At 49.4% G+C, this 25,114-nt stretch overlaps 2 protein-coding genes across 5 annotated transcripts in view; one reads left to right on the top strand and one right to left on the bottom strand.

Moving 5' to 3' along the window:
* Positions 1-852: 852 nt before the first annotated feature.
* ASB5 (ankyrin repeat and SOCS box containing 5) overlaps positions 853-25,114 on the top strand; it is a 73,451-nt gene continuing 49,189 nt past the window's right edge. For 2 of the 4 annotated variants that reach the window (XM_053659934.1, XM_053659933.1), the window contains exons 1-2: positions 974-1,063; positions 14,889-14,956. The gene's annotated coding sequence lies outside the window, so the exon portion shown is untranslated. Of the gene's footprint in view, positions 1,064-14,888; positions 14,957-25,114 lie in introns of all 4 variants that reach the window. The other 2 variants (XM_053659939.1, XM_053659935.1) reach the window with 2 other exon arrangements.
* SPCS3 (signal peptidase complex subunit 3) lies at positions 8,898-16,991 on the bottom strand. The gene is made up of 5 exons (XM_053659940.1): positions 16,719-16,991; positions 15,136-15,211; positions 13,382-13,456; positions 9,813-9,928; positions 8,898-9,068 (listed from the first exon to the last, which is right to left on the bottom strand). The coding sequence occupies exons 1-5, from the start codon at positions 16,859-16,861 to the stop codon at positions 8,936-8,938; spliced, it is 543 nt and encodes a 180-aa protein (XP_053515915.1). The 5' UTR covers positions 16,862-16,991; the 3' UTR covers positions 8,898-8,935.

The raw sequence follows: 25,114 nt of genomic DNA on the forward strand, positions 1-25,114 counted from the left end.
TCTGTGACAACCTGACCCCCCAAATAAGTATAATTTTGATTCATTCACGCCAGATGGCTGCTGTTGTGTTGGCCGTTGTCATTTTATTAATTTGACAGTCTAAGAGAAAAGAGGTCGTTTCACCTGACTAAATAGTCAGGCGTTGCATGTTTTTAAATTCTTCCCGCACACCGGTTGAAAATCAGGGCTCTAATACTATTACTTGTTTTCCCACGTTTCACCACCAGAGGACACCAAAGCACCAGAAATGAGCGAAGGGCAAGCAATTGCCAACTGGCGGTATCACTTTTTCCTGGCTTTTCGCAGGAACGCACCTGGCCAGCAAGAAGAACTTCCCCTTCGCAGAGGTAAAATGAAATACCGGTGCACCCAGGTGCTCTTCAGACGGCGTAGTGCCCTGTGAATGGCTGCTCATGAAATGATTTGGCACTAAAACTGTTTATTTAAAAGTAAAATTATAATAATAATTTTTTAAATCAAGAAACTAGAAAAAATTGCATGGATGAAATGATCTCCCTCTCTAATGATTTTACAGCTTGCACTGCATTAAAAATATCACACTTAGATGGAAACTTATTCTGGGCCTTCTCACTAAATAAATTCACAGGAACAGCGGTGCTGAGGTCGGATTTGCCTCTTTCTCTTAATTTTTGTAAAGTTGGTTGGGCCCCAGAGCTTCCGTGAAGTCCCTCTAGGATGTGTTTTCTAGCCAGGGACACCTGATGCGTTTAGGTCATCAGATCAGGTGAGAGTTTGGGCAGGTGACCCCCCCCCCACCCACCCCGTGAGTGAGCGGTAACTCCCCTAGCGTTATGGCCTCGTCAGGAGGACGCGCTGACCTTGGAGCCACTAAGCCTGTCGCTCAAGGTCAGCTCCAGGCGGAGGCAGCATTCAGCGGGACCTCCTGCCCTTCAGCCCCGTTGCTGGGAGCCTCCAGTCGCCCGGGGAGCCGTTCCCCGCACGGGTCTCATCGCCGCAGCACCACCTGCCCCAGGGCTCCTTGGCCCCTTCCCGCAGGACGGACGCCAGCGGGACTGGACAGGAGACCTGTCTCCCGGCTGCGGTGAGTACAGAAACCGGTTCCCCTGCTCCAGCCGCGGCTGCGGCTCCGGAGCCAGCGCCGGGCCCGCAGACCGGCACAGCCGTGTCTGTCCCAACAGTGTAACGAATCCCAGCAATGTAATGATGAGTGTTTGCTACGCTTCGACTCTTCATTCTTTGATTTCTGTTACGGTTTGAACTTTTTTTTTTTTCGTGCCAGAACTTCAGCTGGGGGAAGGGTGTCATCCCCGCAGTGACAGTACTTTTATTTCTTGGCTCTCTGAGACCACAGGGGAGGGGGCCCCAGGCGGCGCTGGGCACCCCCCACTTTCCACAAAGACAAAGCGGAACGTCCCAAGGACTGTGAGCGTTTTGAGGGGCTGCGTGTAACCCCCGCGGCCTACCCCAGGGGATAAGCCCAGTCTCTGGTGCACTCAAGATTCTGCAGGGCACACAGGTGTGAGGTCTGAGCCAGGACCGCGTCCCAGGTGTGGGCGGAAAGGGCCTGAGAGGCCGGCGGAGGCCCGCGTGGCGGCCCCACCCACTCCCAGGCCTCCGGTGACCACGGGGTGGTCTGGGATGGAAAACCTTCTAAGTGAAAGCCGCTGGTGGCCGGCCTCCCTCGTGCCTCGGCCGGGGTCCACTCGCAATCATCCGCGGCTTTTCATGGGGCGCACCAACTTCCAGCCAAAGTTTATTTCTTTTCTTGCCCTGCGCTTCTTATTCCAGGTGGTTAAAATTAGGGTCCAATCTTCCATACTTTTCAGGGTCATGAATATGTTCATCTACATCACTAATTTTCTACCGGTGTGCTACAGGAATGTTTAAAACATTCAACACCTGACCATTTAGGCGGGGGCACTGACCTCTTTTCCCCTACCAGGGGTGTCCAACTCATTTTCACCGGGGGCCCCATCAGCCTCGGGTTCCCTTCAAAGGGCTGAGTGTAATTTTAGAACCATATACATGTAAGTACCCCTTAACAGTTAAGTGAGAGCTCTGCACTGCCAGGCAGAAACAAGCTAGAGGGCGGGACTTGGCCCGCAGGCCTTGTGTTTGACACCTGTGTCCTAGACTGTCAAATAAATGACAACAGCCCACGCAACAGTAGCCATTCCGTGCGCGTCTCTGCACTGCACGTGTAATGCCCAGCACGTACTACCCTGCATGTTTGAGTCAGTTACTCCGTCGTAAACTGAGCGTAACTTCCTCAAGGCGACGTACCTGGGAAGCCACCAGAACAGAAGCCAAACCCAGATCCTGACCCTCCTGGGCTGGGAGAACCGTCCCAGGGAACCCCAGTGGAAGAAAAGCGAATTCGTGCGCTGATGTTTAGAACTTCGGCTTGGGGAAGGGCACCGTGGGGAGGGGAAGGGCTCCGCCAGGGGGCGCTGTGAGGAACTAACGGGGTCCCTGGCTTGAGACTCTATAAGCAGACAGAGAGGAGGCGAGGTTTGAGCAGCCGCTTCCCCCGCAAGGGCGGATTCCACGGCTGGAAGGAAGCCAACATTTTAGTGATCGGGAAAACGGAGGTGGAAACCAAAGGGGGTTCCACTGGACACCCACCAGCCTGGCCAAAGCGAAAACCTACACAACGAGTGGAGGCCAAGTGCAAGCCCAGTTGGGAAGTACTTTGAGGAGGTTGGGCAATAGGTAGAAAAGGTGGCCATGGGAATCCTGGGACCTGGAAACCCGTGCAGCCTGGTGAGGGGGTGGGTATGTCAGAGGGGGGTCCTCAGTTAGGAGGAAATGTGGGGCCCTGGCCCTGTGGCCGCGCTGCTCAGAGGGGTCAGCGCTGACCTGGGGCCTCCTCCTCCAGGAGAGGAAGACTTCTCCCCTTCCTGACCCTGGTCAGCCAGCTGTGGGGTAGGGTAAGGCCTGGGCACAGACGGGGGGTGTGACGGTTCCTTTAACAAAAGCACCATCGATTATGTCCCCACATCTGATCCCATCTCATTAAGAGTTATGATTACTGGGCAATTATCTGCCAAAATTCCTAAGTCGTAGTTGGATCATTTTGTACTGTTGATAATTACAGAAATAACTTCCTCCATGGGAACTTGTAAACACTTAGACTGCCGGGGTCACAGAAACATTTAAAGATCAGTTCTAATGTATGCACATATTTTTGTTGCAGAGAGTGTGGTGGAGTTATTGATGTAAGACTTCTGAAAATAGAACTATATATCTTATGAGCCATTGGAATAAAATTGTGTTAGGGGAAAGGAACATAAGTATGATTGTAAGGAGAAAAAGGAATGATACAACTTTTAATGTTCAGAGTTTGTTCCTTAGAGTGTGGTTGTGACGACCAAGTCACTGTGGTGTTTATATTCCATTTCATGCATGTTGATACATTTTTAAAGCAATTCAATGGTGTGTGCTTTAAACTGATAGTAATTACAATATGCCAAATATGACATCCTGTAGACTGTTTTAACAAGATGAAGATTTTGGATGTTAAGTGTTAGAGATTCTTTCATTCCCAACGTTGTTGTGCAACAAAAGCAGACACGTCGGAGGGTCTCTTTCCCAGAAACAGAAATACACAGGCTACCTGGGCAGCAGTAAGAATATTTATTCAGTGGCTGCCGCCGAGAGGACAGGCCGACAGGTCACGCAGACTGTGGACCGCTGAGGATCACGGTAAAACAGTGGCTCACTGCGAGGCAGTGAAGATGAATCAGTTAGGGCTTCACATGAAAATCTCAGTGCACCTCTACATTTTCAGGCTGAGGCGAAGCGACTGGAGCAAGTGAGACTTCCCCACTTCCCGACCCTGGTCAGCCAGCTGGAGGGGAAGGGCAGGCAGCCCTGGGTGGCAGCCCCACCCCGTCCTGAGGGAACGCAGAGGGTGGGGCCGAGGGTCCCACCCAAAGGCAGCCCCTGTGCCCTTCAGTCACACCACACCGGCCCCTCCAGCAATGAGAGACGGACTCGTATTTTCTGGAGCCACCCAAACGCGGGTGTCGCCTGCTGCAGGGGTCAGTGTCGTTTTAACTGCCCGCCAAGTGTGGGGCTGACAGCAAGTCAGGCAGCCGCTGGCTCTCCGAATACAAGGGCGTTTGCAAAGTTTTCATCCCAAGGGAGCTAGAGTCCCTTCGAGTCCCAGAGGCCCCGCTGGTCTCGGCAGCAGGGTATGCACCCCAGGGGTCTTAAAGCAGCCGCGGAGGCCGCAGCAACGGGACAAGGCCGAGACCTCCCAGATAATCTTGTGGGAGGCCCACACACCCTGGCGAAGTCAGTCCTGACAGGGTCCCAGTCCCTCCAAGTTCAAGATGCCTTGGGAGGGATCCCTCCGACATGTGCGCTCTCTCATGGCCAGGCAGGCCCAGCCCTTCCAGGCCGCCCAGCAGTGGGCTCCGGCCTCCACAGAGGCAGGCCTCGGAGCAGGGGCTCTTTTGTCCCAAACATCTACTGACCGGTGCCTTCCGACTCCCAGATGCCCATTTCCCGCCCTGCCATGTGCAGCACACAGACCAGCGGAGTGTGCGTCGGTGACTTATTCTGGGAAGAAAGGCCCCTGTGCTGCTTTCCAGGGGCAGGAAGGGCCCAGAGGAGATGCTTCTCCCAGCCCGGCCAGCACGCGGAGAGTCTAAGTCACACCGACCCGTTCAAGTGGCGCGGTTCCCTCCCCAGGGTAACTCATTCATCCTAGACCTGTGGCACTCAGAATCCGCGCTGGAGCGCGTGGCCTGGAATGAAAGGGACGAAGGAGAGCAAGAGAAAATGCCTAGGGACTCAGGTTCTGGCACTGGACTGCCTGGGTTGGGAGAAAACAAAAGCAAAAAACCCAGAGTGAGCTGCCCTTCCCTCCTGTTCAGATAAAATATACTTAGGATTAAAAAAAAGTACCCTCCAAACTGAACACAAGTTCTGTCCTTCTGAGGGACTCCTTGTATTGTTTTGCCTGAGTTCACTGGTAGACAGCCCCTCTCTCCTGGGAGAAATAGAGGAAAAGTGGAATTCCGTAACTCGGGACGGTCCCCGCCGTCCAACAAGCCCCGTGTGACAGATGTGACCGCAGTCAGCCTGCCCAGCTGCTGGGCCCAAGAGGTGGAAGGGCCTCCGCAAACCGACTTCCCCCAGACAGGGTCAAGCTATGCACTCAGACCCCTTTCTTCATGAGCTAAGGAGGCATCCTGAGGTTTGTTTAAAAGTCTGGCTGTGTGGTGGTTTTCTGTGTTATTTTTAGTAAAGAACTTTCATATCCACCTTTCTTCCCAGCCAGGCTCTGGCCCTCGGCTCTCTGGTCAGCAGCAGTGGGAACCAGGCCTGCATTTGCCTGGACCATGAAAACAAGGTGGGCGGGGGGAGTCAGAGCTAATGGCACGCGGAGCTCAAGGCTGCAACAGTGAGGGACTGTCCCTGTGGTTTGGCCGCATCAGAAAGACAAGGCTGCCATTTGTCGTCCATATTGACTGGGCGCCTAGTAGGTGCGCAGGCGCTGGGGAAGATACAAGGAGGTATCTGACAGGCTGCTCAGAGAGAGCTTACAGTTTGGCTGGTGGAGGGGCACAGACTCTGGAGAGAGACCCCGGGTGTGATGACCTTCTGCCACTCACCCCACAAAAAACATTAAAAAAACAAGAAAGAAAAAACTTTCGTTCACTGGACTTCATTTCATCCCGTCCTTTAGTTCAGCAGCTTGGCATAAGAAGCATAAATCTGCAAACCTGTTAAAATGCATACTTGGACTCATAAAGTTCATTTTCATTAGAAGAATGCTATTTATTGCAATGAAGAAAATCCTCAAACATATCTCCAGTGTTCTCATGAATTTTTTTCTTATCAGTCTGTATTTGTGAAGTAAACAATTTCCCGAATCAACACACTCGACTTTCTGAAACAGGCCCCTTTCAGCCCCTGGCACTCACAGACTCACCCAGGCTCTCTGCTGAAAGCCAGGGAAGCTTCTGGAAGGGGCAGACCTTTGCATGCCACCCAGGTTCATGGCTTCGGTTGCCCCAGGCGACCGCTACAGTGTGCATTCAAAGTGCTTTGAAAAAATACCCCCACTAACCTACACCCCAAAGATCCACAGCTTTCCAGGGGTGTCCGACCCGCCACCCGCATGAGGCCCAGGATGGCTATGAATGCGGCCCGACACGAAATCGTAAATTTACTTAAAACATGAGATTTTTGTGTGTGTGATTACATGTTGCAGAGTATTTAATGTGTGGCCCAAGACAACTCTTCCAGCATAGCTGAAAGGCTGGACACCCCTGCTAGACAGAGCAGTGAAGTTCATCACTACCTTATAGCCCACCTCTGTGCTGACTGGAGGCTGGCCAGAACCCGCCCCCCCCCCCCCCCCCCCCCCGCCCCAAGAACTGTAAAACAATTCCAAGACACAAAATTCAAAATTACCCTAAGGAAATGCTGAAGTTTTATTTTCCTTTAAGCATAAAGGAACCAAATGTAATCGGTCAGGGGGAATTAGGTTAAAAGTTTAACCTAAACTTTTTTGTTTAGGTTAAACTCCTAGAGAAAAGGGGGTACGTGAGCACCCCATGCTAAAGTCAACTCCTTTCTAACCAGAAAGTGTCTGCAATCACTCACCTCTGGGCTCCCACATTTCTAATCCTACTTCGGTTTTTGTAAGTTGGAAGACTGGGCCTTTGTGGACACTTAGTTCTAGTTCTTTAAAACAGCGACACTGAGAATGGTAAGGTAATCAAAGCGGACAAAGTCTGATTTTTTTTCTCATGTAGAGCCATAGAAAAGTAACAAAGCTGTTCACACCCAAAAACGAATTCCTGAGACTTCTGTGACGTGTTCCCGCGTGGGCGCATCCCGGCCCGAGCCGTTTCCCTTAGTTACATAAAAACAAAACATGATGACCCGTTCATCATGCTGGCTCAGCTAGGACCCTTGTCCCCGCCATATTTCGAAACAGCGGGCGGACCTGTGGGTAACTTACTGCAACATTCACCTCCGCCAAGCGGCCTGAACTGCGGACCCGGCCCGCACCGCGGAACTGCGCCGACTCCCTTCTCCAGCTCGCACCCCGCTCTCAGCAGCGATACCCTCGGATAGGACGTTTGCACGTCTCCCTGCACTGACCACGTGAAGTGCATTTTCCGGGTGTAAAACCTACCAGAAATAAAGTCGGACTCACCTGAATTATGTGGGTGTGTCTACCATCTTCCCGGCTTCCCCTTACTAAGGAGCTTTTGTGGTCCAGGCTCCCTCCTGAGCAGGTCCAACAAACCTGAGAGACGTCGCCCACTCCGCCCGAGTGACAGAGCCTCTGCTCCCTTCTCTGGTGCAACTGTCAATGCAGGCGAAGAAGGCGGCGCCCTGAGAAGTCCAACGGAAGAGCTGGGGGACAAACCAGCCCCCTCCCCATGACCTCACAGCTCTGACCTTGCCCATGGACATAGGCTCGCACACACAGCGCTGGGAAAACGCGTGCAAACAGGGCTGTACCCAGCGAGAAACGGTGAACAGTCAGCTTCGAACCCAGACTGTTCTTAACGACTGCTAGGGAACAGCAGCCCCTCCCGCTCCCCGCTGGCGGAGCAGGGGCAGGTCTGGCCTCGCTTGGAGTGTTACTGCGTGGTAGTTGCTGCCTTTGGGCATGATTATTTGCTCCCTCCAGAAAAGTATTATTATGTGTCTGGTCTCCAGATTACTATTACTAACATTTGGATTCTTATACTTTTAACATAAGTAACATTGATGCTGAGAACGAGGTGAGACGTGACCTCGGTCAAGGTGTGGGCCGCTGGGCATTAGTCCCTTCCGTGTAGGAGGGTGAACCTCCGCTAGGAGAAGCACAGCGGGTGCCAGGGAACCAAAAGCGCAAGAATTGCCCGTGAACTTTGATCCGCCTGTGACCTGAGGCTCCGAAGAGAGAAGCGCAGCAGAGCCAGGCCTGGGTTCCAGGGCTGACCCCCTTTCCCCGGCGCTGGGACCTACAAACATCTCGGGCCAACGCCGGGGCTCATTTCCTTGCCTGCCGGGAGCGAGCGGACGTTTGCCGCGCTCACCTCGCCAGCCCACTGGAGATGTGGCACCGCGCATGAAGATGTGCGAGGGCTTGCAGGTGCAAAGGCACACCAGTAACTATCGCCACGCTGGTAATTACTAAAAGGCAGGCCTGCAGAAATGGAGAATAATTACCAGAGTGGCATTAGGCACGCTCGCGAGAACAGACCCACTCGGCGGGGAGACCATGCACGCTTTTTAACTCCCAGTGGAGATGCTAAACCACCCAAGATGCCACACGGAGGATGCTTTTGGGGAAGGCCTGAGATGAATGGTTGCCTTAAGACTTTAGACTGAGGTGAGCTACAGTGACTTAGTGCATATAAAGAGGTATTCGGTCTAAGTGGAGAAAGCAGCTGGTCACCTGTAAGAAAAACAAGTGTCACAGGCCTTCCTAAGACAAATGGAATACAATCCTGTCACTTTCGGCTACTTTGTGAGCCAGGCTTCCCACAAATACAAACATCAATGTTTCCAGTAACCAGACACCCCTAAATGAGATCAAAGCGCGTCTACCCCTGAACCACGTCCCCTGTGGGTCTGCGTGAAAGCAACTCCTGGGCAGAGTCGTCCCAACTCTGCCAGCCCGAGGATGCTGGTGCTCTCCCTGCTGCCGTCTAGTCCGTGTAAGGACCATGGAACCCGGGGACACTTCCGGTACAGATTCTCAGGCCCCATGGTGTACTTTTCTTATTCTCATCACATTCCACCTTCTTTGCCGGTTCTGACTGTAAAATTAAGGTTTAAGTGGCACATTCACCTTTCACTTCAAATAGGCCTTTTGATGTTAGTTCTTCTACAAAAAAATTAACAACCAAAAACAAATGAAGATTCAAAGGAGGGCAGTAATGAGATACGATTCATTAAGTATAAAAATATGCTGTTTCAAATTCAGAATAATTTAATAATTCTTCATTATTTCATATGTATCTGGAAATGGCACAGAGACGTGTCCCGATCCCGTCACGAGAGGTAGGATCCCCGCGTTCGGCACGACGTTCCAAGACAGGGTCAGAGTGACGTTCCGGTTCCCCCTGCAGGAGAGACAGCGAGCGGGTGTCAGCAGAGGCGTCTGTGGTTCAACAAAAGCATTTTGGCTCCAGCGTTGGGGTGTCCAGAAGGCTCACGTGCGGCCAGCCCTTCCTAACTGGAACCCTAACCTACAACAGAAGTTGTCCCAAGTCCCTGCGTCGGGGGCACCCCACACCGACCCGCCTTAGCTCACTGGGTTCCAAGCGCGACCAACCAGGAGCTTCAATGAGTAAAACACGGAAAATAAAAACAGACTTGGGTGGGAGGCCCGACGACCGTGCTTCCAACCCCCCACGCCATCGTCATCTAGACGGGCAAACCCCCATGAAGCTTTTCCAGTGGCAAAACCAAACGTGACTCAGAAGGTCACTGATTGTAGGTCCTTCATGTTGTGTAAGAAGGAAACTGAGGCTCAGAGAAGAGAACCAGAACTGGGAACCTCCATACCAGTCGGGCCAGCGCGCCATCTCCTCCCCGCCGCCCCAACGGGAGCCTGCGCCCACTGAGTCCTGCACCAGCACAGCAGCCTTGGCGGCAGGCCCTGGGCAGAGCGTGGACCCCGCCTCAGACCGGGTGGGCCGAGCGCCAGGCCACCACCTTCCGGGCCAGAGGTGCGCAGATGCTGGGCTTCTCTCTCAGCCTCGTTCTACCCTCTACTGGGTTTCTTTAAAAATGAAAATAGACCTTCCTCCCCCATTCTTTCACATTATCATTAAATTGTAAACAAATGACAAAGAATTGCTCACTTGAGGCCATTTCCATCATCAAAGAAAAAGTATTTCGTTTTCATATCTTTCAACAGCAGCTTCGGATTATCACCTCTCAGAACAATCTTGTCCCAAAGGACAACTTGGTTCAGCGCCTACATCAGAATGACAATGAACAGAAAAACGCATCAGAAAGAGCATCTTTGTCACTTCAAATTAAAAATATTCGTAGGCAAACAGTTGATTATCAATGAACCCAACTTGGGAGGAGCGATCGCAGTCGTCGGGCACACAAAATGGTAACAACTGAATGGATATAAGAAAGTGGGTGCAGACTTTTCTGGGAGAGAAGACATTTCTCTAGAGGTTATCACCTTCTGCTAAGGCAACCTCCTCACTCAGGGTCCTCACAGCTTCCTACAAGGAGTCAGACCTGCATGGGCCCCAGTTGAGGCCTATGGAGAGGCAGAGGGAACCCAACTTCCCGAGAAGGGAGCACTCGCAAATCTCGTCTTTTCCTGTAAGTTTCCGAGACCCTCCAACCCAGAAGGGGCACAGTGCCACCACGCTGTGAACACAGGTCACTGCTGCCCACTATGTCATGACAAGGGTTTTAAATCACTATGGAGTCACTGAAGAAGCCTGTTCAATATTTTTTCTTTACATTAAAATAAAATACAGGCACATCACTGTTTTATTATGGCAAGTTTCTAGAAGCCAGACACCTCTTTTCAGCTACTATTTTGACATATGGTAAACAAATTGTTTGGGAAATTAGGGACATGAAATGGAGAGAAAACACATTTGCGGTCACCAGGAAATCCCAAGAACTGCGCTCTTCCTAAGCTACGGTCCATCAGCCTGCGAGGCCACTTGCTCAGCGCGTCTGGGAAGAAACGGGGAACGGGGATTTCCGAGAGAGAGTTCAATGGCACCTCACAGGCCCTTTCTCACAGTGAACAGAAACAGCACAAGGAATCGAGAACATGGTGAAGTGAGATGCCTTTTTCTGTGTATTCATTCACCAAAGCCATGACCTGTCCAACTCCAATCTGTATCAACTTACTAGTCAGGCTGGGCAAACCAGAATTACGAATATAAATTTGGGTGTGTCTGTCACCAGGAACATGACATATTTATTTGGATGGTTTGCTTTGAGACTTGTAGAATATTATGTATCTCCAGTTGTTACTCTTATCTTCAGAACAGCTTTTTCTGTCTTAATACTTTGTAGATTCTCTAGAGCAGAATTTATTCAACCCTATAAATCCCAGGGCCTAACAAAACATCTGGCATAAAAGATATGCTCAAAATAAAGGTACTGCACAATGAGCTGACCAAAGTGCTGAAAATTACGCTGAACTAAAAAAAACCCACCAGCAGATACAGCTGGTTAACTTGTCATCTCTTGAACATGAACACACCACACATGAAATACAGAAGCCGACTCATTTCTAACTGCGCATTACCTCCAGTCATGGCGGACGCAAGGCCAACCTGGGCGAGACGGACACACCCACTCACCTGAATGCCACAGACTCCCCTTTGTATCAACTCGTTAGAATCGGTCACTCTCTACTTTTATGTCCTAAGATTTCTGTTTCAGCGAACTTCTACATAAACATCTCCACCCTTATTCTAGTTTAACTAAAGCTGAAAATCAGACTGGACTAATACACGTCTCCCACAAACTAATCACGTTTTAATAAATTCTAACCTAGTAGTTTAATAGCTTCTAATTATAAAACTTCTGATGACCAATTGATGATTAAAAAGACTACCTTATGTCCTCATATTGATAAATCCCACACGACTCCAAAACACAGAAGCATTCTTGAGACAGTACTTACCAACTGTGCGGGCATGGTTTCACGAGACGATCACAATAGCTCAAACCACACGTTAGACATACACGTATGTATATTACATATCCTATTTTGCCATGTATAATGTGTACTTTTGGCCCAAACTTTTGAGGGAAAAACAAGTATGCACATTGTACATGGGTAGGACTAATTTGGTATCCATATGAATATTTTTAATTATTTTATTTATGCATACATGTTAAAAGCGTAACTCTTGAGAGCAGTAATAATATCCATAGGCAGTAATAATATCCAAAATAATACCCTGGGATAGGATGATCAGTTTTGTTACTAAATAAATTTAAAAAATGAAAATGAAAAAAATTTTTATTAAAAAATTAAAGTGAAAGATTTTTGTTTTCCTGAAAGTCTGGGCCAAAAACTTGAACGAGCGTTAGCCTTGGCAGCATATGACACTTGGCAAAATACGGTACCTACAAATATTCACCTGGACTCTAAGTGACCTCGGAGATGATCCAAAGTCACCCTTCCAGTTTTTCATTACGTATTTGGGTAACAAGAGTTAGACACACAGATGACAAGTTTTACTAACTCATGTCTTCCTGTCTATCTTTCTGAGCACAGCTGTGGAGAGAACATTTTAATTCAGACTCCTGAGGTGGGAGGCCAAACCACCTCCCATTCCTCCTGCACCCAAGGTCAGCAACACCCTTCCTGATTTCACCACAAGGGGAGTGGTCTTCAAAGGTTTTCAGTCACGTGTTATTTTGAGCACACACCCCAAATATGCACTTTTACTTACAAATTACGTACATAACACACACTGCTGTTATCCTTCCAGAACACCACTGTGGACAGTAAATGTGAATGTGCATTTCAGTCCTCTGGACTAACGAATTTCCCGGCCAGCGTTACACTAGATCTGTCTAGGTTTTCTCTTTTTAACCCTTTAATGGGGCTGAGCAGCCCGAAAGAGGCCCAGGCATCGGCTCCGCCTTGTTCCTGCTGCTCCCCTGTGCTTGGACTGGGCCATTAGCATTGCCTTCAATCTGTGATTTCTTTGTGGGAATCTTTTTCTTTTTTCCATCATGTGAGGACTAGTTTATTTAAAATCAGATAATATTTGTAGTAATACCACTTAATTGGGTATATAGTGCAAAACTTTTGCACGAAGCTCCATGGGAAGGAATGAATAAACAGATAAGTGGCCGTTCAACCTCTTGCCCTACAGAATTGCTCCACCCCCTCCAGAGTATCTGCACCTTTCAGGGAGGACATAACCACCCCACCCCCCACCACGCAGGGTCTCAGAATTCGTGTCTGTCCACAGGGCACATGAGTGGAGCCTAAGGCCTTTCCCTTTTTAGTTTCCATTGCGAAACACACAAGTGGCTGTGTGGTGTCCAGGACAGCAGGTGAGGAGGCTGGAGTGCCACAGCAACCTCGTGTCTCGTAAAAAGGCCAACAAACTAAAAAACCGCAGCTCAGCTCAGATCCCTCGGAGAAGAAGCAATAGCTCGCTTCCCTTAGACACCTGCGGGTGACCTTAAGTGCGGCCCATTCTGGAAACCGCACAGCTGCAGAGCTACAGAAACGGACAGGAAGAAAGACAGAGGCCACCAACAGACACAGCGTTTTCTTAGCGGGTTCACCTCCCCACAGGCTTGTGATTTTTACTCAACTCCTCAGATCAGACAGTTTGGATACTTAAAATTTGTATTTTTTTCACAAAGAACAAGGTTTTACACATCTACTTAAATACTTCTCTTTAGAGATACTTACATTATTTTTTGTTGAATATTCTGCTGATAAATAGAGAAACAACTGTTTAACATTCCAGTCAAATATATTCTCTAGATGTAATCAAATTAAGGAATATAAAATAGATCTTACTTATGCTTAAGTGTTCACAGCAATATTAACCAAAATAGAAAAAAAAGGACAGGTGAGCCAGAAACATACTGAGCTGGTAATACAAATATGTAAAAGATAAAGAGGACTTAATATTTCAAGCACACAGGATTCCACTAAAGTTCCAAAGTAACCAATTACCACAATTTAAATGTAATGATATGCAAACGTAAACTAGGCTCAAGTGATTAAACCAAGTACAATACATTGTGTGCGCTGCCTTTGGACACATGCCGGCAGAGATCGAAAGCTCTCAGTCCATGAGGTGCTAGGTAGAATACACAGCTAGACACCAAGTTGGTTTCATTGGTTTACTAACAGAAAAAGAAAAAAATCAGCAGAATTTATTATAAGACTGGTGTCACTAAGAAATGAACTGAGTTGATGTTTGGATTTTACTAAGCGTTCCATGTAAAGAGTTAAGTTATTTGTTATATGTGTTTACGTACTGATAGCAACACATTCACGTGATCCAGTAAGAGACACTATTTCAGAACTGAGAAGTCTAAAATCGCTCTTTTTTTCTTTCTGGATAGTTCTAAGAGCAGATGCGAGTTCAGGCTTTAACAGTGGCCTTAAGAAAACCGGACCGAACTGGGTGAGACCCAGCACAAGTACAGTAGTTGAGATGCGAGGAAATTTCACTGTAATCATCCAAACCAGCGAGTTTCGACCCGTGTGCCGCAAGAATTTTAAAAACATGCACTTCCTGACTATTTAGTCAGAACACTGACCTCTCTCCCCTTAGAGTGTCAAATTTAAAAAATGACAACAGCCAACACAACAGTAGCCATCTGGTGTAAATATCCTGCCTTGAACCTTAAATACACAGGTCATATAACAGAGTTGCATCTCATTGGTCACACTGCATAAGGTTGTGTCTGATTGGTTAATTCTTGGTGCCAGAGAACCTTCTATACAAGTACAGGCACCTGACTTTTCAAAAAGTCACTTTGTTCGATTCCCAGTCAGGGCACATGCCTGGGTTGCAGGCTAGTTCCTAGCAGGGGATGCACGACGGCAACCATACATTGATGTTTCTCTCCCTCTCTCCTTCCCTTCCCCTCTAAAGATAAATAAAATCTTTTAAAAAACAAAAAAAGTCACTTTGGAGTTTAAAGAGTATATAATTACTATTCTCTTTGTAAATTAATCAAAACTATACCTATTTTTTAATACGACTTACCAACAGCCATTGTGATAATGACCTTCCGAACCATAACAGATGCAATTCAATCTTTAACCATGTTTCTATCATGAAATATGAAGATGTACTTTGGGATTATAAAAGAAACACTCCATCTAAGGTTGGATGAGCCCTAGTAACATTCTTCCTTCTTTAATCCGAACAATCTGATTCTCTCTTTCCAAAATACAGATTCAAACTCTCCTGAAGCTTTTGATTTACGTAACGTTTCTGCGGAGAATTTAGAGGATCTTCTCACAGTAAGTGCTGAATCGACAAATAAGTTTCCTCCAGATGCGAACAAGGAGGTATTAATACAATTTAACTGATAACATAGGCCTAGAAATTTCCAAGGCTCGGTTGATAGCCAGACTGCCCCCTACAAGACATGTATCATTAGAAACCACAGAAGCAGCAATGAAATCGTTCCTTAAAGGATATCTGCCGTCACGTCAAAGTTTATGAATCCCAGATCACTTCTTTCTCTAGGTCCAGTGAAGTCTTCCACGTTTTTTCTAGAAGTAAAGACAAAAGCTTTACCACCATGCAAACATATCAGCACACAAAACCCACACAGTTCCTTAGAAGAAGTGACAGACGGGCATGAGCTGTAGGCACAGGGGTAACAGCAATTCCACGAGAAAGCGAGTGAAGACCAGAGAAACCCTTAACTGGGAAATCAGGACAAACTTTCAAATTCGATATCAAAGTCGATCTTCAGCTGTTTTCATGTACCACAAAAGAGCCCCTAACAAAGCCCAGGGGGAGATAAAAACTGCTCAAAAGAAGTGTGAACGCTTGATGTCAAACGGCTGGGTAGAATGGGTGCAAGGAAGTGCCCATTCTAAGGGGCGGGGTGGGGAAACCAAGGGAAAAAATGACAATTGCTATTCACCGAGTGCCTATTGTGTGCCTGTGTCATGGCCACTACGTGTTTTCACAGTCATCTCAAAGTGTCCAAGTTGGGAGTACTTCCATTTTAGACAGAAGGAAATTAAGGCCCAGAATAGTAAGAAACTGGCTCAAAAATTAACAAGAGCTAACAGCTGTTTGGCATTTCCTATGCACCAAGCTCTTCAAAACCCCCAGAGTTGGCAGGGGCAGGGCTCACTTCCACCCAGGGTCTGATTTTTTAACCTAAAACACAGTTATCTAACAAATAGCACCAGAGGGAAGGGGGGAGCGGGATGCTGGGCGGGGTACTGGTGAATTCGGTAACTGTTAAGATGACCGGTGTGATGGAGATTCTGATAAATAAAGAAAACTAAGGTTGAAGAAAGAGAGAGAACTTGTTAGAAGGTGGAACAGACAAGAAACGTAGGAGGACCAGAAAAAAAAAACAACAACCCTCTACGTATCCCAGAAAAAAGTGCTAGAGAATAAAATAATCAAGAAAAGAAAAAGGCAAGGGCGAAATGCCCACGTCATTCCAAAGTTCTATTTTTGGCATTTTCGCAGATTTATTCAAGCGGTTGGCTCTTAATAAATAAAAGCCAAACCGCACCAGAGAGCTCAGATGCCGGCCCCTCTCCGAGCACCCGCCCTCGCCAACTTCAAAGCGGCTCCAGGGATTCCTGCCACGGAGCAGCCAAGACGGGCGCTGCGGGGGGGAATGTCAAAGAGGGCGAAGTCCGGGGGCCGGGGCCCCGCAAGACTGCGGGGCGCGGGGGACCCAGCCCGGCTGGAGACCTGGGCGGCGGCGGGGGCCCGGCGGGGGCCGGGCGGGGGGCGGCGGCGCGGAGCGCTGTTGTGTAGCTCCCTCATTGGCCGGGCGTGGGCGGAGGGAAGTGAGGAACAGGAAGGAAGCGGAGGCACTGACCCGAGGAACACTCAAAATTAAAATTTAAGAGCAAGCCCGGGAATTGGTGGCGGAAGGGTGGGAGTTGGAGGGGAAGCCCGCGAGGTTCCACCAGGACGCCTGCCCTGGGGGACGGAGACCCGCGGCGGCCCAGCCTCCGACCCGCCCTGCCCCGCCCCGGACCAGCCGCCGCACTCCGCCGGTCGGGCCTCGGCCGCACTCACAGCATGATCCGCGAGACGTGCAGCCGCACCGGGACGCTCCTGTCTTTGAAGGCGGTGGTGATGAAGCAGCCGAAGGTGAGCGCCGCCATCACGCTCAGCGAGAAGGCGAACAGCGAGTTCGCCCGCGACAGCACCGTGTTCATCGCGGCCGAGTCCCCCGAGCCCTCTTCCACACGCACACCCGGGGCCCCGTTCTGGTCGCGGATCGGCTCACTGCGGTCCGCGCCGCCTGCGCTGCGCGCGTCTCGGGGGCGCGCGTCGCCGCGGCCCCGCCTCCCTTCCGGTCCGTCGTCGGGAGAGCGCGCGCGCCCCCGCCCCCGGGACACACCCACCAGGCGGTGGGACCGCGCCGACTGGCGGAGACTGGGCCTCGCGCGGGCCCGCCCCTTTCTTAGATCTGCTGCCTCCGCCAATCAGCGACGAGCAGGGGAGGGGTTATGGTTCGCCACGAAGACCCGCCTCTTCTGCTCTAGATCCGTTGGGCAACTCCGACCCCCCACCGCCCCCCTCCGGGCTCGAACGCTCTTCCTTTTCGGTGCTGCCGTTAGGTGGTTTAGGACCTTGGCCTGGGGACGGATTGTATTTCATTAATTTGCACTTAAAACCAGCAGCCAAGCATGGTCGTCTGGAGTGTGACCTCTCGTGCCGCGTTTGGCAGCAGCATTTTACCCCAAGGGTCTTCCCGCAGTCTGAATGGTCAAAACTAGAACTGAAACCCCTTCGGGGGGAGGGGGAGGGGGCGGAAGAGGCCGCCGCATCCTTAAAGCTGCCGGTGTTTACTTTCCACGTGCGACCTCATTGGCTCCTGTGACTGCTACCTTCCAGCGGATGCTGAAGCGGTTTCAGGCGGTAACGGTTGATGCTATCGATTCCAGTGTATGCGTTTAACTGGTAGTTCCTCTAACAGACCTCGCTGGATTCTTAAGATCAAAGGCGATAGATGGTCCTGGGGTTGCTGTAAAGCACAATGCATAAGAATTTAAGGTTGGCAAGTCATCGGTACCTAATGGCCCTGGGGGGCTTTCAGGTTCAAACTGTCAGCACACACCTTTGCTCCTTTCACGGCCAAAGGTTTCTGTAATTATAAAAGTAGGACTCACAAGGTCCAGTAATTGCTTAAATTAATTTTTTAAAATTCTGTGTTAAACCAAAAGAGGTCAAGAACACCTGGCCGAGGACCTGATCGCTGGCTTCCGTCTTCCCTTGATGAGCCCTTGCTGCTTTGCATTGATCATTCAGTTAGTTTCCTGCAGCCATAGTGAGTGCCTATGTGCCAGTTGTAGCTTTGAGAGTACAGCACTAATAAGGGAGCCTCCCTGCCAAATTAGAATAGAGGCCCGTACTGGAAAATGTACAGATCCTTGGATGAGTTTAAAACTTACATTCTGTCTTCCAGGCAGCCACAGTTTATTCAATAAAGCAACTGTTTATTGCGTGCCTGTTCTGTTGTAAATGATACAAAGATGTATACTGACCACTTTCTACCCTCGTGAAGTTTATAATCTCGTAGAGTCAATAAAATAAAGACCGACCTGAAAGGCAAACAAATACCAAGGAAGTTACCACCTGTCAGCCTTCAGAGGAGGAATTCACATCTGTGGTCATGTAGGGCAGAGCAGTGTCTGTCGAATATGTAACCTGGTGCCTGAACCATGGACCTCACACAATTCTCCCAGTCACCATCAGCTGCCCCATTGTATTTTCATGAATCTTATCAATGGTCTGAAATCTCTTTCCTTTCAAAGGTGATTTTAGTTTTGGGAAAACCCAGAACTAACAGGGCCCCAAATCTGGGCTGTAGAGGGGCAGTTATGTGGGTGATTTGATGTTTTGCCAAAAAACTCTGCACAAGATGTGATCCATGAGCGGGTGTGTTGTCGTGATGAAGCTGCCTGTCACCAGTTGCCCACAGCTGCGGCCTTCTGGATCATCCAAATAGCTTCCGTGGAAGAATGTTTAGGCTGAATGCAAAATTTGATGCAGATTCATTGCTCTACTCAGTCATTTTGAATGTGACAGCCACACAGTACACACACTCAATGGTGTCCACTGTCCCCACCAACTGGTACAGTGAAGTCATCATTGTTCACACACTCACATTCCAGTCCACTCCTTGACTGCCAGGTTATACTGAGGCCACACAAACCATTCTCTTTCGGGTTGGACTTTTTTCTGGACAGACCTTGTAGACAGGTAAGGGGTAGAAAAGGGAAGTAAACCTAAAGAGGCAAGCATTGCACTCAAACGCATTCCTGTGAGGGATGTGCAAGGGTTAGCACCAGGCTCCCAAAAGAACTGGCTGCACTGGGGTATATCACAAGTCTGACACACTGAGGACTCCAGTTGAAAATGCGTTTCAGAAGGAGACTGTAAATTATACCATCCATCATGGAGGGTCATACATATTTCCATTTCTTGTAGTGGCCAGGGAAGAACCTTGCACATGGTGCATGCAAAAAAAAAAATCTAATTGAATTGAGATATCCTGACTCCATATGCTATGATATTTTTAAAGAAATTTCCATGGAAAAATATATATTATGCACCAGTTACAAGGATTTAAAGTGTAAACTGACACAATGGTATAAAGGACAAAACAGAATGGAACGTGCCGACTGAGGACAAATTGTAGAAGGGTTGATGCCAGGCTGGGAGGTTTGAACGTCCTCCAGGAGAAAATAGCAGTCTTCCAGGGTTTTAGGTCAGTTGAAGGTAAAGACCATGTGGGCTCCAGGTAAATAAATAATTTCCTAGAGAAGGATGAGACTGCCAACTGGTCAACCAGGTGATAGGTGTTGTGGCTCAGATGTGGGATGATTGGTGTGAGTCAAGGTCATGGCGCTGCAGGTGACGGGAAGGAACAGGTACAAGTACAGGCCCCTAGAATTTCATGCATTGCCTCCAGTGCTCTGTCTTTAGCCCACCTGTAGGCGCCTGATGCTTAATGTGCGTGACAAGGTGGCCTCTGTTCACAGCTGCCTGTCCCATGTGCATGTGGTGGGTGGGCTCATTGAATGTCCTTGGGAGGGGCCTCTGAAATGGTGCCACTGGTTCCTGAGGGTCTAGAGCTCACCCTGCCAAGAAAAATGACAAACAAGACGCCCTTCCATAGTCCCTGGAGAAAGACACCCAAAATTTTGGGGGATTCTTTGAATAGTTTAGGCGGTTACTATCCCACTGTGCGGTTCGCAGCATCTAGACGACCACCCTTTGAGGAAGGAGCGAGGGGCCGGGGAAACCTGGGCGTTCTCTTCATAGAGGAGTCCAATCCTCTCTTCTTTCTTCCTGGCCTCCTCTGACTCACCCAGAAACTCACTGTTGAAACTACATCTCTAACACTGCATGGTGGACATCTGGTCACTGCAGAGCCCAGGTCCAGCTTTGTGTCCCTGCACACCCAACCCAAGGAAGCTACTCCCAGCTGTAAACGGGCCGAGGCAAGAGCTTTCAGCCTCTGGGGCTGACGTGCTACTTGGCGTTTGGCCAGTGCCCCCTTGTAACACATTCAGACCATCACAGCTCTGTGGTGAGTGAGACCTGCAAATTCAGACTATGCCTGCGGAGGTGGATTACCTCTTTTACTCATGTCCGTTCCCAATTACAGGAAAGTTTCTAGATACCAGTGACATACAAAGCCCACTTATCCCGACGGGAAATATAAGGGGGGAAGTGGCTATAGCATCTGTGTGGACGAGTTAACAGGCCTGAGACCTTGATCCGGAGAAGTCCCTGCTTAGAAGGTCCCCTTGGTCGGCTCCGGGAAACCAGCGCCCCGCGCTGATGTGAAACTCCCAAACTGATCAAAGTGGCTCACTGCCCCTAAACCATTTGTGGAAACGGGGTAGTTTATGCCACACACCTGTCTCCTTTCTGGGAGTCTGGAATTTTGGTCCCTGCTGGGCAGAGGGTGTCTCCACGACCTTCCCCAAGTGAAGACCCTGGGCACTTGGTCTGTGGTGCTTCCTGGGGTGACGGCACAAACGTGCTGTCTCAGTCCATTGCTGGGACGTCAGCACGTCCTGTGGGGCCCCTCCACTGGGAGAGGAGTCTCAGGGGCTGTAGCTGGCTTCCCCCCAGCCCCTGCTGCCTTCGTCCCGGGTGCATTTTCCCCTCTGCTGACTGTTTTGCAATCCTTTCTTGGAATAAACTGACTGGATCACTGTATGCTAAGTCCTGGTGAATCAGTGAACTGTGGTGGTCTTGAGACCCGTGATGCAGGGACTCTCTCCCATTTCATAAATTTCATATTTAGAATGTCCTGAAGGATGTCTACCAGAACCCAGGGAAGCTTAGCCCCTCTGCTCTGCAAGTGGAGGAGGAGGAGTTTTTATCCTTAACCCTAGGCTGTGAATGAAGTCAGTCTTTCGTTCTTGTGTGTTGCCCTCCTGCACTTCACCTTGCCTTTATTCTGCCTGGTCTTCAGAGAACTCACCTTCCCTTCTCCGTTTCCGAAGCCAGCCTGGGGCCTTGCTTGTCACTCGTGTGTTAACTCATGTGGACGCATCGCACTGGGTTCTTGACCTTGAGTTATGGTTTTCACAGCCAGTTCATCATCACTGAGCCACTCAGCAGCCGCCCTGTCAGGCAGAGTCCATCATTTCGGGCAAGTGTATTCTTCGCGTGGACCTCCTGCCACTGTCCTCCTCGTTTATTTACATAAAGCTGAAAAGGAAAGTCAATATACGACAGAGACGGTTAGGAAACTCCAATCCTCACGTTACTATTTTCTTCTGAGATTTCTTTAAACTACTGGGAATACTTGAGAAGGTTAAAAACCCATATGCAACCAAAGAAGAAACATCTGACTTCTTAATATCCTGACTTGGAAAGGTCTGTTCTAAAGGGAAAAAACGGTTCATGAGAATTTTAGATTTTAGCTTCTGGATGATGAAATATGTTCAAATTTTTTGCACTGTTACACTCCTCTGAATCCTTATGTTGGAAGGAAGTTCAAGGTAACAGTCAGGTCATTTGAATATACACTGCTAGAACTGAAACTCTTGAAGTACAAATCCTGCCTCTGCGGCTCACTCGTGAGGCTTGCTGCAGGAGTCCCTGATAAGTATGTGACATTCTAGGAGCAGGTGGGGAAGTGAGGGACTGTGACTTGGCTTAAGGTCTGTAACAGATGACAAGGAAATGATCTTGCCATGCTCCCTGGTTCTACCATGAAGGCTGGCAAGCCCCAGGTCCCCCGAGAGGCTTCTGAGGACGGTTGTGAGTCAGCGACGGTCAGTGTCTGAGATGTGAGTGGTTCCTGAACCCGGCAGGTGTGCCTCAGCATTAACATTGCTCGTTGGTAGAAGGCATGGCTCGCTCTGAATTACCATATTTAGCAGCTGGTCATTTTGGTGGTAAGTTTCCAGGGAGAGATCCCAAGTGATCCTAGACATCCACTGATTCTCGATGGAAAGATCACTAGAAAAAAGCAGTGATAGATCATGTCTTCTGTCTCTTCTCACGCAAAGATCAAAAGGCAGACCCCTGGTCACCCTGCAGATTGGGTTTCTTCCCTTTCTCTCTTCGCTGAGCCTTTGGGTGTAGATGTGGGACACGGGGACACCGCAGCTTAGAGTGGACTCTTCCCCTTAACCTATGATCAGTGTCTTTTAAGGGAGGAATGGTTGCTTGTGTGTGTAACATCTTTTAAAAGTTTCTTTAAATGTATGGGGAGAACATCGCTGTAATAAAACACGTAGGTGACGGAGATCTAGAATGTTTTTGACTCTTTACGTTAATTCTTACAGAAATAATTGTTGGTAACTTTTCTCTAGTGTTGGGTTTTCTAGACACATAACCTCAATGTATTGCGTGTACTCACTGGGCTCGATTTCCTGAGTGAGAGAAGACACCCACGTTGGGAAACTTGTAACAGAGGCACTACTCAGGCATCAGGCAGGGAAATGGTGATTAATCGAGGTGTGTCCAGGCAGGTACAAGGTATCAGTGGGCGTTCAAGGCAAGACCCCCAGGGACTATGCTGGACAGTCCGCCTGAACTCAGAGGTGGGGACCCTGGTGGACTTGAAGTCCTGGGTGAGGTGTGGGTGAGAATGAGGTGGGAACATTGCATTTCGTGGGTCCACAGGGCTACTCAGAAGTCACTAAGGATCCTCCCAGGTCCCAATTAGGCATCTTGGATTGAATATGCTACACCGCCCGGCCCCGGCGTGCTGATGTGGTTAGTCTTCTTTCCCGCAGTCAGGATGGACCCTCAGCTGCGGAACCGCGTCCACGGGTTGGGGCGGCAGGGGAGTCCTGTGTCCCAGACACAAGGAGCTGCCGTCGGGACTGGAGGGGGAAGGTCGGCAGAACGAAGGACCGCTGTCACAGGCCTGTTTTTATTTCTGTTTTAAAACAAAATGCCCATGGTTGTGTGAAGGACTGGGTCAAGTCTCAAAGCACTTTTTAATAGAAGGAAAATTATAAATTAAAAACAAATACACACAAATTTTTAAAAAACGAGTTGTGTTCAACTCTCCGATTCTATGGACTGTATCACAGATTCAAGTTTCTTTAATCTCTTTGTGTGTATAATGTGGAAGTTTCTCTGTGTTCATTTGATGAGTGCTACTACCTAAATGAAAATGGTAACTTTTAAAAATTTCACATTTAAATGATTTCCCATTACCGCGCCGTCCCAGTGACTGAGTCCTTAGCACGTGGAATGGCCTGTAGTGTGGACTGAAGCGCATTTTGCTCTCGAGTCCTGCAAACTGCTTCCTGTGACACCGGGAGTAGCGGGGGGCACCCAGCACCTGAGGGCTGTGAGTGTCATTGTCACTGAATGTCGGTTCTGTCCACACTCAAATGTGTTGAAAGTACAGACACAAACTACCAAGGTCATGGTTATCCTTTCCACCCAAGCTTTCATGTAATGATCACATTGAAAAAGAACAGGGCATTGAGCTAAATATTCTTCAGAAATTAAGGCCAGTAATATAAAAAAAAGAAAACCCCAACCGAGAATAGGAGACAGAAAAGGGCTTGTATAACACGTCAGAGTGGAAGGGGAGAGACCTAAAGGTGGCCTGTAGATAAAAACCTACTCAGTGAGTTATTGAAATTACTTTCTATGTTGGGGGTTAATGAGTGACAGAAAGGTGGGGGCTGCAGGGCAGTGGGGGACAGGGGGCGAGTGGAAAAAAATAAAACATGGTTAGAAATGTGGCCTTTGCGTCTGAGTAAAAGCTGCTGGGAAGAGGACGGCCGTCTGCATTAGAAGTTCGGTCTGCAGGGTTTGGGGGACACCCAAGCACCCCGGTGAGGCCTCAGGGAGTCTGCAGCTGCGCTGTCCTCTTGACTGCAGCCCTGCCTGGCTGGCCCCTGTGCAGACTAAGCCACAGCTGCAAGTGACCCAACATTCAAATTGGAGGTTGTGCCAGAGCGCGAAACCAGATACCAGCCTTAGCTGAAGTCATAAGTAGTAGATGACAAAAGCCTGCAGCATCCGGGAGAGGAGGAGATGCCCAGGCCACCCTCTCCTGCCCCAGTACTGGAGGGACCCAGGCTCCCCCTGTAGGAGACGTGATCTCTGAACAGTGGGGCTTCTTGGTCAACACCCCCTTCCTGAGAGCTGTGGTTTATCAACAAGTCTCCCCCGTGCCCATCGTCACGTGGAACATTCCATTTCACTGACCAGGCCCACAACTCCTCCCAAAGCTCCCGGCTCACAGCCCAGGGGAGGAGGTAGACTTGAAACAAGTACCAAATGGTCAGACAAGAAGAGGTTGCTAAGAATGATGATGATTGCAGACTGAGTGGTCTGGGAGGCCGCAAGGGAATCCCGTGAGGATGTTTCTGCAAGCTGGGCACCTGGGTCTTGTTCTAGTTCTCGATGTCTCAGATGAGTAGACATTTATTTCTCTCTCACTTAGATGGTCGGATCTAGAACTCCTTGCATTCTGATTCACATCCAGCATGACAAGCAAAGAGAAAGAAGCTTAGCGACTAAGTCCTAACCTGCCGTTTCATGGAGTGAGGATTCCATTTCTCCGAGTTCCTTGTCCTGGGGTGTGGTCGTGGGACAGCAGCGGCATATCAGTGGGGGTGGTTTGTGTCATTTCTGAGCAAGATCCTTAGGAGGAGGGCATGGCTCTCCCTGTCCCTCCTCCTCCCTGCTGCTGGAATGGGAATATGATGGCTGAGTGTCCACAGCCTCCTGCGACCATGACCCAGCCATAGAGTCCCTGAGGGCTGGACACCTATGGCACCAGCCCCACCCTCCCTCCGGTGTCTCCTCCCCACTGCGCCCCAGTGAGGAGAAACAAGTTTGTTTTTTGTTCACGCCACGCATCGGGAGTGTTTTCTGCCATGTGCAGCTGCAAGCTGAGGCTCTCTAAGCCGTGGCCCAGACAGGGCTGCCCTGTGCTGAGGACACTCCAGTCCCTGGCCTGC

Source organism: Artibeus jamaicensis, unplaced genomic scaffold, assembly GCF_021234435.1.
Source record: "Artibeus jamaicensis isolate MK-2021 breed Jamaican fruit bat unplaced genomic scaffold, CSHL_Jam_final scaffold_833, whole genome shotgun sequence".
Taxonomy (NCBI): domain Eukaryota; kingdom Metazoa; phylum Chordata; class Mammalia; order Chiroptera; family Phyllostomidae; genus Artibeus; species Artibeus jamaicensis.